Source organism: Corylus avellana, chromosome ca3, assembly GCF_901000735.1.
Source record: "Corylus avellana chromosome ca3, CavTom2PMs-1.0".
NCBI lineage: Eukaryota > Viridiplantae > Streptophyta > Magnoliopsida > Fagales > Betulaceae > Corylus > Corylus avellana.
In genome coordinates this window covers 29,117,856-29,134,979 of record NC_081543.1, presented here as the reverse complement: position 1 = coordinate 29,134,979, position 17,124 = coordinate 29,117,856, and the positions used below count along the sequence as shown (strand labels likewise).

Here is a 17,124-nt window from a genome sequence, read left to right as displayed (position 1 = left end):
AGAAGAATAGAGAGTAAAAATACTAACCCGGAGTAGATGTAATATCGTAGTTTTGTCTATCTCCTCACTTTTCTCTTCACTGATGCTGAGAAGGATATCTAAGAAATCACCGTCTGTGATACAACCGGACTCTTTCCTCGACTGCAACCGTTGGCAGATCAAGCGGTCCAACAGCGCCATGATCTTTCTAGCGTGACCTTCCATCCGCCGCCTTATGCCTTGAGGGTCGATCCTCTTAAGCACAGGGAAAAAGTCTGCCAAGTTGGGATTCGCCGCCTCTTTCATGACATTCTAGATGAGCTCCTTCAACGCTCCGGCCTTGTCGGGATCCCGGCCGGCCAAGTCCACAGAAAAGATGGTGTTTGATAAGAGATTAAGCGTCGTCTTGAAAGCTGCTTTCCCAATATCCACCACCTCGCCGGTTAGGCTGCACTGACGAGTTTCGGCGAGGAGCTCTTGCACTTTCTTGTGCCGGACATCTTCGTTGGCTTCGAGTATTCTGTTGGCGAATAGTTCGCCGCTGCATATTTTCCGGAGGCTCCTCCAGCGGCTTGAAATGGGTATCCATGGCAAGCTGAACTCGTCGCTGTTGTAGACTCGGATTGCGTCCGGGATGGTCCGGTCGGCCAAGAACCGGTCATGTGTTTGGAGGACTTGTTTGGCGATGTCTGCTGAAGAGATTACTATTGTTGTCACTTTGCCTAGTTTTAGGCTCATTATGGCGCCATGAGCTCTGGCAAGCTTCGTCAGGGATTTGTGGGGTTTATCGCCGAGTTCTAAGAGGTTTCCGATGACCGGAAAAGGTTTTGGACCCGGTGGAAGCCTTTTGCGATTTGCTTTGCTTCTAGGAAATATATGGAAGGTTTTGATCAACATAAAACAGATGAGGCAAAGACATATTATACAGCTCAAGAAATCCATCTATCTTTCCATATGACACTCCGAAAAGATTACTTTAATTTCATGCAAAAGAAATGAAGGAAAAAGAAAAGCAGTGTTTCTGGTTCATGCTTTTGCACCATCCGGATCTCCAGCTGGGGATATTTATCCCATCTCAATGCATACAAGTAAAGAAGAAAAAACGAACTTGAGGCCAGGACTTAAGGGGACATGACGTACAAAGGAGCAGAAATACCTATGGGTGGTCGATATCACTAATAGGAATCACAATAAAATCCATGGGCAAATGGAAGAGTTGAAAATATCTATGGGTGCCATCTCATTATTTATATGGTTTCTATCTGCCGGGCAATTTTCACTCGCACATGATAAATGAGTTACATGGCTGCAACTATTACGAAATATTCAGTTCGAAGGAAATTTTCTGTAACCTATTTTAATAAATGATAAGTGCCATTTAATATTTTTGAATTTCTCAAAAATTAATGTTTAAGATTATAGGTTAGTAAAAAGGTGACAAATGTATGTTAAAAATATTAAATAAAATATGTAAGAGATGACACTCGGTATATATTAAAGTAGGCTTGAGGAAATTTCTTTCAAACCAGTTTAGAGGAAATTTCTGTCATTTGATAAATACCAAACCATACCAATAGTTCATTATTACGGGTTAGATTGGCCTAGTAATATTATTTCACGACTCCGAAAAAATTACATCAAACTGCGAAACATCCAATCATCCCTGTTACTTAATGCCACATCGTATGAAATCATCATTCTCCTCTTATGATAGGGATATATAGTTGGCATTTAATGGCACATGGATAATATCCGGTTAATTATATTGGAGGAGTATTTTTATTTTTATTTTTATTTTTGTTTTTGTTTTTGTTTTTGTTTTTCACTTTTAATGGAACAAAAATACCATTTCAATATAACTAACCGGATATTATCCAGTTCAAATGAATTAGAGAGGATTCTGTTCCATGGAATTCCTTTACATATCAACAATTCATTATTATGTTATTATTATGAATTGGAGAGGACCCTTTGCACAGATTCGATATGTTCTCCAATCGGATGGGTATACAAAGTGACCATACCTTGAAAGATTTCCTGTTTAAAAAAAAAAAAAAAAATGTAAAGAGAACGGTACACCAATCCTCAAATCCCCTATATATATACTATGAAAATGACAGAGACAGATGGTACATGCACTAAGGCTCCCTCAACTTCAAATAATTAATAAACTCCAATTACCATTGAAAAGTTTAGCCAATATAGGGAAAATTAATGACAAATAAGAACAAATATAAAAATAATGCCCTGTAGTTTAGTACTGACTACAAATAACAACAAATATAAAAATATGAAAAAGTAAAGAGAAAAAATTGTTTAGTACTGACTACAATGTCGGTTTTTCTAATCACGAGGCCAACAAGAAATGTTGATTTTTTTTTTTTTTTTTTTTGGTAAATTTAAGCTAAATGTCTTTTTTTTTTTTTTTTTCCTAAAAAATGATGTAGCTTTTAAAATTATCATTTGATCAAAATTTGTTGTTATTGTGCACAACAATGATGAATAATATGGAATCAAAAAAGAGAGAGATCAAGAGAGGGTTAAGACACAAATTTACGTGGTTCAGCAATGTGCCTATGTCCATAGAGAGTGCAACTATATTTTACTATTAATAATTCAGGGTTAAAACATAACATATATTTTACTATTAACAATTTAGGGTTAAAACATAACATATATATAGGAAAATCTTAATTGTACGGACTTATTTTGAAAAACCCCAAAATACCCTATACTGTGAACGTCACTTCACTCCGTTCACTCCACTCCGTCTACTTGGCCAACCATTGGTATTCTAATATTACTTTCTATACCTGAGAGAATATGAATCACTAGTTTCAACAAAATTCAATAATAATTTGTTACAAATGCAATGATAATTTTAAAACTCAACAATTTTGGAAGACACAAAAGAGACGCTATGAAGACATGTAGAATCACTCATTGCCCAATATGATTCACGTGAGGATGATTAACTGTGATGGTGGTGGCTCTTAAGTTTCTCTATATGTAGTTATCATGAAAAGTTTGATAATACGTTCAAATAACGTCATTAGGCTTATGACTAGGGGTGAAAGTAGAATATTAGGTGTTGGGCCAAGGAACTAAGAAGAACACTTTTCGGTGAATAAAAATTACTTTTGGAAGGTCTATTAATTTCATTTATAAAAAATAAAATATGAAATTAAGATGTATTTCTGAAATTTTGTGGGACCACGTTAAAGCTTGCGATGGCAGTAGCCCCTCAAGCTTCAACCTACGTGGTTCTAACCTCACTCACAAGTGACAACCATGATATCTTTACAACCATGATATTTCTAAAGAGTAATGCTACAAATTGAATTCCCATCCCACTCTTCTATAATTGGGTTGACGTGGCTGTGGCCATAATCTATTGGATCAACCTTTATTTAAAAAATGACAAAAAAAAAAAAAAAAAGCTAATGGTTTATGGGCAGTGCAACATCAATCTAGTTGCACAGGAGTGTATGATGGGAGTTGAGTATTTTTGTAAGCAATTTTCAATCCTAATTATTTTATGATAAAATTGTATGATTAGTTTCATGCTATCATCAACATAACAAGCTTAAAATACCAAAAAAAAAAAAAAAAAAAACCAAATAACATGACAAGCTAAATTTCTATGTTATTCGCTTCCAATAACATTATATATGGAAGTACATAAAAAGACATACATTAAATAGAACGGAAACAAAGTAAATTCTTCAACCAATTTTAGATGGGTATAGGGACAGCTTTTAGAGGATTAGCGATTTGCAAAGTTAAGCCAAACTTATCATTCATATCCATATCCTCATGTTTAGCTCCATCTTCAAGTTTCCAATCAAAGGTGTGGATAAGCGAACCCAACATCAAGTGCAACATTCGTATTGCCAATGGCAAACCAGGACATATTCTTCTTCCACCACCAAAAGGTATAAGCTCAAAGTTTCGGCCTTTAAAATCAATTTCTGACCCCAAGAACCTTTGCGGCATAAATGAATCTGCATTCTCCCATAAGTTTGGGTCTCGGCCTATAGCCCATGCATTCACTAGCACCTGTGCATCCTTTGGAATAGTATAGCCGTTAATTTCCACATCTACTTCAGCTTTCCTAGGCAATAAGAAAGGAGCTACCGGGTGCAGCCGAAATGTTTCTTTCACTACTGCTTGTAAGTAAGGTAGCCTAGTAATATCCGACTCCTCAACTGGATTGCCTTTGCCAATTACTTGCTCCAGTTCTGTTTTGGCTTTAGACAGTGCCTCTGGGTTGTGGAGTAGCTCTGCCATCGCCCATTCCAATGTGGCTGAAGTTGTATCAGTTCCCGCAACAAATAGGTCCTAATATATCAAGAAGATGTTAGATGTTAGAATATTTTCTTAAGACCATTTTCATGAAATAAAAGAATAGAGATCTAGCTAGTAATGATAGTGACCACAAACAAATGCTCTATCTTAGATTTGTCCATCTCTTGGCTGTTTTCTTCACTGATGTTGAGAAGGGTATCTAACATATCATTGTTAGTCGTTGAACCTGACACTTCCCTCAGCTTTAACCGTTGGGTAATCATTCGATCAAAGAGGTTTATAGTCTTTCCAAAGTGAACTGTCATGCGCCGCCTTATGCCCTGTGGGTCGATCTTCTTAAGCACTGGAAAATAATCTGCTATGTTGGGTTTCCCTGCCTCTTCCATAATATTCCAGACGATCTCCTTGAACTCTCGAGCCATGTCAGAATTCGGGTCAGCCAAATCCACTGAAAAAATGGCGTTTGATAAGAGATTAAGCGTAGTCTTGAAAACCACTCTGCCAATATCTACTGCATCACCGGTTAGGCTGCTTTGACGAGTTTCGGCAAGGAGTTGTTGCACTTTCTTGCGCCGGATATCCTGGTTGGCATCAAGTGTTTTGCTGGCGAACAGTTGGCCATTGCATATTTTGCGAAGGTTTCTCCACCGGGTAGAAACGGGTAGCCATGGCAACCCGAACACGTCTTGATTGTGGGCTCGGAGAGCGTCGGGGATGGTTCGGTTGCAGAGGAGTTGGTCATGTGTTTGGAGGACTTGTTTGGCGGTGTTTGCTGAAGAAATGATGATCGTGGTTACTCTGCCTAGCTTTAGGCTCATTATGGGGCCATGAGCCTTGGCAAGCTTGGTTAAGGACTTGTGGGGTTTGTCGCCGAGATCTAAGAGGTTTCCGATGACCGGAAAAGGTTTTGGACCAGGTGGAAGCTTTTTGGGATTTGGATGGCTTCTTGGAATCGTAAGGAAGATTTTGATTAAGATCCAGGTGAGGCAAAGACATATTATGCAGCTCAAGAAATCCATGTTTCCCTATGAACTCTGATCGGTAGGAGGAAATTAAATAACAAAGCACTTAGAGAGATATAACGTGCAGCTTATTAAGAGAGAGCGCACGTCAAATGCGCTCGAGTGTCTTCTCTTTTTGTCTTCTTTGACAAATGACACAATAAAGAAAAGCACAAAGGAAACAAAAACAAGAAAAGGGATCGAATAGAACAAACTATGGGTGGATCTCAAAGAGTGCCTTCTCATTAGGGTGGAATTGTGGAGGATCTTCGATCGGTCCAACAAATTGAATCAGGCATCCGAGCTTGATGCCCTGTTACTGATGGCAAAGGGTGTCTTCTCATTCACAGGATTTCTATCTACGAAGCAGTACTAGTCACTCAGAACTGGACAAATGTGCTTCGGAATCACGTAATATGCTCTTGGTTTTTAGCATAAATCCGTTGTGGCTACATTTATAGATGTCTTCCTTAATATGGCAATTTAGAAAGGTTGTCTTGACATCAATTTGCCAAAGACAAAGCCACTACGGGTAAGAGCTTGGCACCAGAAGACAGTGTCACAGACTCACAAGCTTCACGTACACCAAAGAACAAGCCAATAGAGATCGAGCCACGCTGCGGATAAGAGCTCGACACCACTTAAAACGACCAATACTAAGCTAGGCAGGGCCGGCTCACTCTGTGGCCTTAGGGGACACTTCTAAATGGAGCCTTATTTTTTAAAAAAATATTTATATATTAATTAAATAATATTCATTTTAATATTATTATAAAATATTATTATATTTAGAGTTCTCATTTTTATTAATCAAAAAATCAATTTTTTTTTGATGAATCAATCCAAAAACCGCACCAAATCTCTGCTAAGCACATGTTTCAAAACTGAAGCACACAAGCAAATTAACTAACCAAAAAAAAAAAAAAACCCACCAAAAATATTATCGAAAACCCATACAAAATTATCAAAAAAAAGAAAAAAGAAAAAAAAAAAGATATATCCATATCGTTGCAGTAACTTCCTCACCTGATTCTTTGAAACACTTCTATTTCAAACAAAACCCACCAAACAATTTGTCAAAAACCAATACAAAACCCGCAAGAAAAATCAAGCATAGAAATAAACATTACAAAAAAAAATCAATTTTTTTTTTTGTTATTTTGTTATTTTGTTATTTATTTTTTATTTTTTTATGAATCCTTACCTATTTAATACACATGTTTCAAACAAAACCCACCAAAAAAATTGACAAAAACTCATACAAAACCCACAAGAAAAATCAAGCACATAAATAAACATTACAAAAAAAAAAATCAATTTTTTTTTTTATGAATCTTTACCTCATTGATACACCTGTTTCTCTCTCTCTCACCTAGCCTCTCTCTCTCTCTCTCTCTCCATCACGTTCTGTTTTGAGTGAAACTAAGGAAAGATAAAAAAGAAGATAAGAGGGGAGGTTGTCGGCAGTGAAGAAGAAAAGAGAAAAAGAAAAAGAAAAGAAACAAAGTGGGTAGTTAAGTAGGGTTAAAATAATTTTTTAATATCAAATAATTTCGGATGTATAAGTAAATAGACTTTTTTAAGTATAAGGAATTAAGGATATTTATTTTTCTTAGTTAATTGATATTATTTTATCATGAATTTATTATATTGCGGCCTTATTAAATTAAGGCTTTTTTTAAATTACTTATTTATCGTAGAGGGTTTAAAGACAGCCTAAAATTAGTCACGTACTCCGACACACGTACACTACTAAACCACGTACTTTTCACTAAATCGTGCAATCTTAGCAATCCTAATAGTAATTATTTTGTTTGGGTGTTTTGGGTTCATCATAAAAAGAACTTATTTGGGATATGTTGGACATGATAAAAGTTACATTGGAGATTATACTTAATAATTGGAAGCCAAAATGAGAGACGAATTCTGTGACATTTAAAATCCAAAACAGAAAACACCGTTGGATATTAGAGGAGATTTGTTGATACAATTATTGAGTGAGAAAGTGGACTTCAGAAATTTCTTATATTTCTGATGACATTATTACTAATAATATAATATCTTATTTGAGTACTTTAGGAGTCATATATATTTTTTTAATAAGATTTAGATCCGGATTCGGTAGAATCAACATGTGTTCAATATGAAAATCGAAATTTTAAATAGTTCAAAATTCGCCTTATTTTTAGCACTTTTGCTCCTCCCAAAGAAGAAAAAGTTGCAGGGGGTCCTTGGTCATGCTTTTGCACCATTGACAACATCCCAGCATTTACTCGGAGTTGAGGGTGAACCAACTTCTTCCAAAGTCATTTAAAACTTGCTAAGAAAAAACCACAAAATCGAATCCCAGCATTTATTCGGAGTTGTGGGTGAACCAACTTCTTCCAAGGTCATTTAAAACTTACTAACAAAAAATTAACCACAAAATTGAATGCCAGCATTTACTCGGAGCTGTGGGTGAACCAACTTCTTCCAAAGCCATTTAAAACTTGCTAAGAAAAAACCACAAAATTGAATCCCAGCATTTACTCAGAGTTGTGGGTGAACCAACTTCTTCCAAAGCCTTTAAAACTTGCCAAGTAAAAAAAAAAAAAAAAAAAAAAATGCTCAAAACTTGGTAGTTGGTACTTCAATACACCTATAGAGGTTAGTGTTACTGTGTTAGGTCTGTTCAGGAGAAAGGGTTAGTTTGACAATGCCTTTTAGAATATTGTTGCTTTTTAATAAGAAAGAAAAATGTATTAACCACATGTGTTCCACAAATTCAACGATAAATTTAAAGAAAAATATGAAAGATATTTGTATAGGGGAATGACACCAGACATAGCTTCTCTCTTTTCTTTTCTTTTTTTCATTTCTTTCCTCTTCTTCAATTGAAGCCTTGATGATTTCATATCTATGCCATATACGGTGACTCTTATTCCATTAACCCTTTGATTATTGAAGGGAGGAGAGTTTTTAGAGAAGTTATTTTATAAAAAGCCAATAGGCATACTAGTTTAAGTTTTGATAAAGATTTTTTTTTTTTTTTTTTTCTCAATTCAAAATGTTGATATAGTCTCAACCAAATGTTGGATTAATCATTGTTAAAAAAGAAAAGAAAAAAAAAATCTAAAAATTGGTTGGAAGTGTACATCACATTAGCATTGATGAATAATTATTAGGTAAAAATGTATGTTTTAGCATTAATTTTTGGCATAGCAGCCAAAAGTTGATAGAAAGACATAAATGAAAGTTTTAAGCTGGATTGGGACAAATTTTCTATTTCAGTTTATATATATAGGGCAAGGCTTAGGTGCGGTAGTCTTGAACTACCGCACAGTGCGGTAGTTCAAGACTACCGCGTTTTGGTCCGTAAAAAACTAATTTTTTACATTAAATATTAAAATAATCAATAATTAAAAAATGAAAATATTAAAAAACTAAAACTCACATACTATTAAAAAATTAAAACAAAAAAAAAAGGAAAATTAAAATCAAAACCAAGGGGCGCGTTTTGGTCGGTAAAAAAATTATTTTTTACATTAAATATTAAAATAATTAATAATTAAAAAATAAAAATATTAAAAAAACTAAAACTCACGTACTGTCTCTGACTCCCCATCTCTCTCTCTCTTTCTCGCCCTCCCTCAATTTCTGTCTCAATCAACTCTGACTCTCCCATCTCTCTCTCTCTCTCTCTCTCTCTCTCTCTCTCTCTCTCTCTCTCTCTCTCTCTCTCGCCCTCTCCCTCAATTTCTATCTCAGATCAACCCTCTCCCTCTACTCTCTCTGTGTTTTTGAAATCTGTTAAGGAGAGAGGGATTAAATAAAGAAAAGAGAATAAAAAGAAAGTCAAGAAAGGAAACAGAAGAGATGAAGAAAATTGGGGAAAGGAGAAAAGTGACAGTGGGGAGGCCTCCAGTGATGCAGCGCCCCAGTATAAAACCTTTCCTTTTTTTTTTTTTTTTTTCTTTCTTTCTTTCTTTCTTTTGGCCCTTGGGAGTGGCTGGACCACCCCAAGCTGGCTATGGAGCCACCTCCTTGGCCAAAATGGGGTGGTCCGGCCACCATATTTTGGCCAACGGGTGGCTCCAGCCACCCCTTGGTTTTGATTTTAATTTTCCTTTTTTTTTTGTTTTAATTTTTTAATAGTACGTGAGTTTTAGTTTTTTAATATTTTCATTTTTTAATTATTGATTATTTTAATATTTAATGTAAAAAATTAGTTTTTTACTGACCAAAACGCGGTCGTCTTGAACTACCGCACTATGCGGTAGTTCAAGACTACCGCACCTAAGCCTTGCCCATATATATATATATATATATATATATATATGATATTTTGATGTGATGTGAATCATGTGATTGATGAAAGAAATAAAGCTACTAACAAAATCTCATTCACACACACACACACACGTAACTCTCGTTGCCGTGCACTGCTCCCTAAGCTCTTGTTTTTTTGGGCATGTGGCCACTTTAAAAGCAAACGTAAAATGTAATATAGAACTAGACCCATATGGAAATAAATCCCACACACCAGCCGCACATCAAGTATTGGCTACAGCACACAAGGCAACCCACAAGACAGCCACAAATCAAGCAACGGCTACAACACCCAAGGAAACCAAAATCAAATCAAGACAAGCAACGGACAGATCATTCTAGAAAAGAAAACTCTCATTCATTGTGTATTATCTTGCCTATTTTGTAACCTCAAATACTCTGTATATATACCCAATTGTAACAATGAAATAAACAGGCTGAAATATTCACAAAATATCTACCTTCTATATGGTATCAGAGCCATAAACAAGCGACCCACGTTGTTCTTTGCTGTTGATCCTTTTTTTTTTTTCATTGAAACCTTTTCTCAAACACCTTGCAGCAATTTCGAAATGGCCTCCTCATCCACCACAGCTAACCCAACCACACCCGATCTCACCCTAAATTCAACCACACCCAATATCACCCAAACATAGCAACCCATTCCCATCACTCAACTCTCAAGCTTTGCCCAATCCATTACCAAACTCAACAAAGGAAATTATATGACCTGGTGCGGCCTTATAGTGCCCTTCTTCAAAGGTCAGGACCTATATGGTTTCCTTGATGGTACCAAAACCCCACCAAGCCCACAAACCTCCACCTCTCCAAACGGCACACCCACTGTCTCCACCAATCCAGACACTCTATGGTGACTTCACCAGGATCAAGTGATCCTCGGTATGCTCATGTCATCCATATCTAATGACATGCTGCCTCAAGTCCTTGGTTGCAAAACTGCCCAAGAATTGTTGAAGACGCTTGATCAGACTTTTACATCCGAGTCACAAGCCCACACGTTGAACCTTCGTCTTCAACTCACCACTGCCAAGAAGGGAAACTTAAGGGTTTTCGACCATTTCTACAAAATCAAACAAATTGTCGCAACTCTTGCCGCAGCCGGCCATCCAGTCAGTGACTCTGAATTCACAGCCTCTCTACTCGGCGGTCTAGGTCCTGAATACGATCCCTTTGTGACCTCAGTCACCACAAGAGTAGAGCCCATCTTTATGGATACTCTGTTTGGGCATCTTTTTGCCCATGAAGCTCAACTTGCTCAGCACCATCAAACTGACTCCCTGTTCCCAACAGCCAACATCGCCGCTCGAAGCTCCAATCCTCACCATGGCCGTGACAATCACAGACGTTTCCCACGCTCCTCCGGCCAAGGGTTCTGTTCAAGGGGGCGTGCACATCAGCTCCAAGCTTCGGCTTCTAAAAGTCAGGGAGGAATGGGTCACTCCTCCAATTATAATCCCTCCATGGGCCCTCCCAGATCCAGCCCACATGTGGGCTCTAGGCCCACATGCCAAGTTTGTGGAAAAATGGGCTATTCAGCCCTAAATTGCTACCACCGTTTTGATCAAGCCTACCAGGCTACTAGCCCAAATTTGACAACATACACAGCTGCATCATCCTCCTTTAGGAACCTAAATTGGTATCTGGATACTAGTGCCACCCACCATGTCACCTCCGATCTCAATAACCTAAGCCTTTACTCGGAAACATATGATGGACCTGATAAGATCCAAGTGGGCAATGGTACCCGCTTGGCCATCAAAAACACTGGCATTTCTAAATTCTTTCTTCAATTTATTTTACGTCATGTTTTGCATGTTCCTAAAATTACTAAGAATTTACTTTATGTTCAAAAATTTACTGCTGATAATAATGTTTCTATGGAATTTCACCCTTCTTTTTTTTTTTTTAAAGGATCACATGTCCGGGAAAGTACTACATCACGGTCCGAGTAGAAATGGCTTATATCATTGGTTCCCTCCTTCAGCTGCACCACCACACGTCTTCCTCAGTGAACGTACCACCTTTGTGAACTGGCACGCCCAACTTGGACATCTTGCCGATCGCATAGTCCACCATGTCGTCTCTAATTTTAATCTTTCCGCTACATCCAATAAGAAGCCCATTGTTTGCTCTGCATGTCAGCGCGACAAAAGTCATCAGCTTTCATTTTCTTTATCTGAAAATAAATCAAGTGTCCCACTTGAATTAGTGTTTTCTGATGCTTAGAGACCTTCCCCTCTTTTATCCAATAATGGTGCATGCTATTATGCGATATGTGTCGATCATTTTAGTAAATTTACTTGGTTTTACCCAATTACATGCAAATCTGATGTTTTCTCTATTTTTCTCAAATTTCAGGCTTATGTCGAACGCCTTTTTGATCGTAAAATCAAATCCATCCAAATGGATGGTGGTGGTGAATTTCAAATATTACATCACCTCTTTGCCTCTCATGGCATTCATCATCGGATTACGTGCCCACATACTCACCAACAAAATGGGTCTGTGGAACGTAAACACCGACATATTGTAGAAATGGGCCTCATACTTCAAGCCCATTGCTTAGCTCCACTTAATTATTGGGCCGAGGCTTTTCAAATAGCATGTTACCTTATTAATCGACTCCCTACACCCATCCTTAATAATACATCTCCCTTTCAAAAATTGTTCAACCTTCGGCCTAATTACAACTTTATGCGAGTGTTCAGTTGTGCTTGTTGGCCTCATCTTCGGCCCTATAACAAGCATAAACTTGATTTTCGCTCCAACACATGCATCTTTATCGGCTATAGTCCCTCTCATCGTGGCTACCAATGCCTCCACCCACCAACTGGACGCATTTATATTTCTCGCAACGTTATCTTTGATGAATCATCTTTTCCCTTCACTTCCATCTCCCCTCCCCCACGTACGTCTCCTTCTCCCTCACACACCACTATCTACCCTCCCCTTCTTCCACACACCCCCATCACGATATGTCACCCACTCTCTCCAAATCGCGAAGATCCAACCTCATTGCCTGTCATCCCGCCTACCCCTCCCACTCCTCCAGCATCAAATCCTACTAACACCACCTCTTCTCCCTTGCAGGTTTTACCCGATCATTCGGATGCCTCACCTGTGTTACCTCCCCCTCAACATCGCATGCAGACTCGCTCAAAGAACAACATTTTCAAACAGAAGACTCTTCTCGACGGCCTCATTTGCTACCCGCTCACTAAAGCTCTCATTGCCACCGCTGGCTCAGATGCCATTGAACCTTCCTCCTACACTACTGCCTCTAAGCACCCAGCCTTGCATGACGCCATGTATATTGAGTTTGATGCCCTCCTGAGCAACAGCACTTGGACTTTCGTTCCTCAAACTTCCGACATAAACATTGTTGGCTGCAAGTGGGTCTTCCGTCTCAAACACAAAGCTGATGGTTCTATTGATCGTCACAAAGCACGCCTCATTGCCAAGGGTTTTCACCAACAACCCAGCATTGACTTTGGCGAGACCTACAGTCCAGTTGTCAAACCCACGACCATTCCCCTGGTCCTCTCCCTTGCCATATCTGCTGGCTAGCCCATCCGTCAAATTGATGTTCACAATGCCTTCTTACATGGTTGGCTCTCCGAGGATGTGTACATGGCCCAACCTCTTGGCTTCATCCACCCTCAGTTTCCTCATCATGTCTGCAAGCTCCACAAAGCACTCTACGGCTTAAAACAAGCCCCTCGTGCTTGGTACTCCCGTCTTAGCGATCTTCTTTTGGAGCTTGGATTCGTTGGCTCCCACTCCTACTCTTCCCTATTCATTCGTCGCAACCCTCTGGAGATCACTTATGTCCTCATCTATGTGGATGACATCCTCATCACCAGCTCCCTTCCTCAAGGGATAGACTCACTCCTGTAGTCCCTTCGCGATGATTTTGCCATCAAGGATCTTAGACCTCTCAACTACTTTCTCGGCATGGAAGCCATCGCCATCTCTAATGGAATTATTTTATCTCAACAATGCTACATCCTTGACCTTCTCCACAAGAGCAACATGTCCGAGGCCAAGCCTGTCAAGACTCCTATGTCCACAGCCCACACCCTCACCCTACTATCTGGAGATACACTCATTGATTCGTCTCCCTACCGCAGCCTTGTCGATGCCCTCCAGTATTTATCCCTAACTCAACCCGACATATCATTTGCCGTTAACAAAGTTTCTCAATTCATGCATTGGCCAACCTCCCTTCACCTATAGGCTGTCAATCGCATCTTACAGTATCTTAAATCCACCATCTCCTATGGCTTGCTCCTTCGTCACTCTCCATCTCGCACCCTCCAAGCTTATTTAGACACCAATTAGGCTGGTTGCCCCGATGATCGCAAATCCACCGATGGTTTTTGTATCTTTCTTGGCCCTAATCTCATTTCTTGGTCCTCTCGCAAACAACACACAGTCGCCCGCTCCAGCACTGAATCTGAATATCACATTCTTGCTACCACTGCGACTGAACTCCTTTGGCTTCAATCTCTGCTCTGCGATCTTGGTATCTTTCTCCCTTCAGCCCTCACCCTTTGGTGTGACAACATTGGTGCCACATACCTCTCTGCCAATCCTGCCTTTCATGCTCGTACCAAACATATTGAAATTGACTTTCATTTTGTTCGTGATAAAGTTGCAGCCAAAACACTAGCAGTACGCTTCATCTCAAGCAAAGATAACTTAGCCGACATCTTTACTAAACCCACTACATCCTCTCATTTTTCCCTCATGCGCACCAAGTTCAACATAGTATTCCATTTGTCTCGCTTGAGGGGGCATAATAGAAAACCAGACCCATATGGAAATAAATCGCACACACCAGCCACACATCAAGCAACGGCTACAGCACACAAGGCAACCCACAAGACAGCCACAAATCAAGCAACGACTACAACACACAAGGAAACCAAAATCGAATCAAGACAAGCAACAGACAGATCATTCTAGAAAAGAAAACTCTCATTCACTGTGTATTCCCTTGCCTATTTTGTAACCTCAAATACTCTGTATATATGCCCAATTGTAACAATGAAATTAACAAGCTAAAATATTCACAAAATATCTACCTTTTATAAAATGTAAGGGTAACTTCACTTTAGATTCCTAAATTACCACGCGATTTGACAAGCTCCAAACTTCAAAACCTCTCAATTTGAATCTTTGAACTTTTAATTGCAGTCAATTTGTATTCCTCATTCAGATTTAAAATGTTAAAAGTGAGATAATGACGTTTATACTCTTGAATTTTTTATAAAATTCTAAATTTACCCTTAATTCCATTTTTTTTTTTTTAAAAAAAAAATCAGAGATATTTGGGTCCTTTTAAGTATTGCCGTTAGAAATTAACGGCTAAATCTGACGGAATTGTTTAAATTAACTGCAATTAAAAGTTCATGAGTTTAAATTGAGAAGTTTTAAAATTTGTAGAGTTTATCAAATTGCGTAATAATTCATATGTATAAAGTAAAGTTGCCCAAATAAAACAAGCTGTTAAATTACTTTGCGACTTGTTTTCCGCGGCGGCTAGCTAGGAAATTAAGGACGAGTGTTATTTTCCTACAAAAAGTCAAAGTAATGATTTGAGTAGACAGATGAATCATGAATCTCTAATCTCTAATCTCTATCCTCTCCTAAAAGATCTTGGAAAAATGTTTTGAGCCCACATGATTTCATGGAATGCCAAACCTTATCTACAGTTCATTATTACGATTTTACAAATCATTTATATAAGAAATACATCACACATGCACTACGATATTAAAGCTGATTTTTAGCCGCAACAGGCGCTAAAAGTTTAATAGTAGACGCTATTCAGCTTCGTCCGATAAGTTGGACGTTAATGCTCCAATCGCGTCTACAAAGGTTGACCCTAATAACACTTTCTAATGAACGCTATAGACCTAAAACTAATAAAGCTATAGTGGTTTTAATGGTAGCTCAATCGACTTTGGACCATGCCTAATGAAGCAAAAGTTATTAGTTTGAATTCCTATTTTTTTCTCTTGTATAAACATGTCAAAAAAATCAAAAAATGAAGCTATAATGGACGCCGGAAGATATTCTACAATAGAAAACTATTAACTATAATATAGGGCAAACAATTTTTTATTCACATACAAACTCGAACCTAAAACAAATTTAGATAATTATAATTGAATGTTAAGTCAATTTAATTAAATGAGTGGAATTAAGTTTATATTTATGTCTTCAAACCCGACACTAAATTACTAATTATGAAATAATTTTGAAGAAGAATAGAGAGTAAAAATGCTAACCCGGAGTAGATGTAATATCGTAGTTTTGTCTATCTCCTCACTTTTCTCTTCACTGATGCTGAGAAGGATATCTAAGAAATCACCGTCTGTGATACAACCGGACTCTTTCCTCGACTGCAACCGTTGGCAGATCAAGCGGTCCAACAGCGCCATGATCTTTCTAGCGTGACCTTCCATTCGCCGCCTTATGCCTTGAGGGTCGATCCTCTTAAGCACAGGGAAAAAGTCTGCGAAGTTGGGATTCGCCGCCTCTTTCATGACATTCCAGATGAGCTCCTTCAACGCTCCGGCCTTGTCGGAATCCCGGCCGGCCAAGTCCACAGAAAAGATGGTGTTTGATAAGAGATTAAGCGTCGTCTTGAAAGCTGCTTTCCCAATATCCACCACCTCGCCGGTTAGGCTGCACTGACGAGTTTCGGCGAGGAGCTCTTGCACTTTCTTGTGCCGGACATCTTCGTTGGCTTCGAGTATTCTGTTGGCGAATAGTTCGCCGCTGCATATTTTCTGGAGGCTCCTCCACCGGCTTGAAATGGGTATCCATGGCAAGCTGAACTCGTCGCTGTTGTAGACTCGGATTGCGTCCGGGATGGTTCGGTCGGCCAAGAATCGGTCATGTGTTTGGAGGACTTGTGTTGGCGATGTCTGCTGAAGAGATTACTATTGTTGTCACTTTGCCTAGTTTTAGGCTCATTATGGTGCCATGAGCTTTGGCAAGCTTGGTCAGGGACTTATGGGGTTTATCGCCGAGTTCTAAGAGGTTTCCGATGATTGGAAAAGGTTTTGGACCCGGTGGAAGCCTTTTGCGATTTGCTTTGCTTCTAGGAAATATATGGAAGGTTTTGATAAAGATAAAACATATGAGGCAAAGACATATTATACAGCTCAAGAAATCCATCTATCTTTCCATATGACACTCCGAAAAGATTACTTTAATTTCATGCAAAAGAAATGAAGGAAAAAGAAAAGCAGTGTTTATGGTTCATGCTTTTGCACCATCCGAATCTCCAGCTGGGGATATTTATCCCATCTCAATGCATACAAGTAAAGAAGAAAAAACAGAACTTGAGGGTTAAAAAACAGGACTTATGGGGACATGACGTACAAAGGTGCAGAAATATCTATGGGTGGTCGATATCACAAATAGGAATCACAATAAAACCCATGGGCAAGTTGAACTAGGTTTGAGAAAATTTCAATCAAATCAGTTTAGA

At 38.6% G+C, this 17,124-nt stretch overlaps 2 protein-coding genes across 3 annotated transcripts in view; one reads left to right on the top strand and one right to left on the bottom strand.

The window, feature by feature from the left end:
* Positions 1–17,124, top strand: part of LOC132173607 (nudix hydrolase 14, chloroplastic) — a 31,546-nt gene that overhangs the window by 2,825 nt on the left and 11,597 nt on the right. The window lies entirely within an intron of this gene.
* On the bottom strand, positions 3,943–5,948 carry LOC132173603 (geraniol 8-hydroxylase-like; the record flags this gene model as incomplete). The annotated part of the gene is given in 2 exon segments (XM_059585137.1): positions 3,943–4,320; positions 4,416–5,948. Coding segments are annotated over 2 exon segments (1,269 nt in total), but the record flags the coding sequence as incomplete, so codon positions are not given.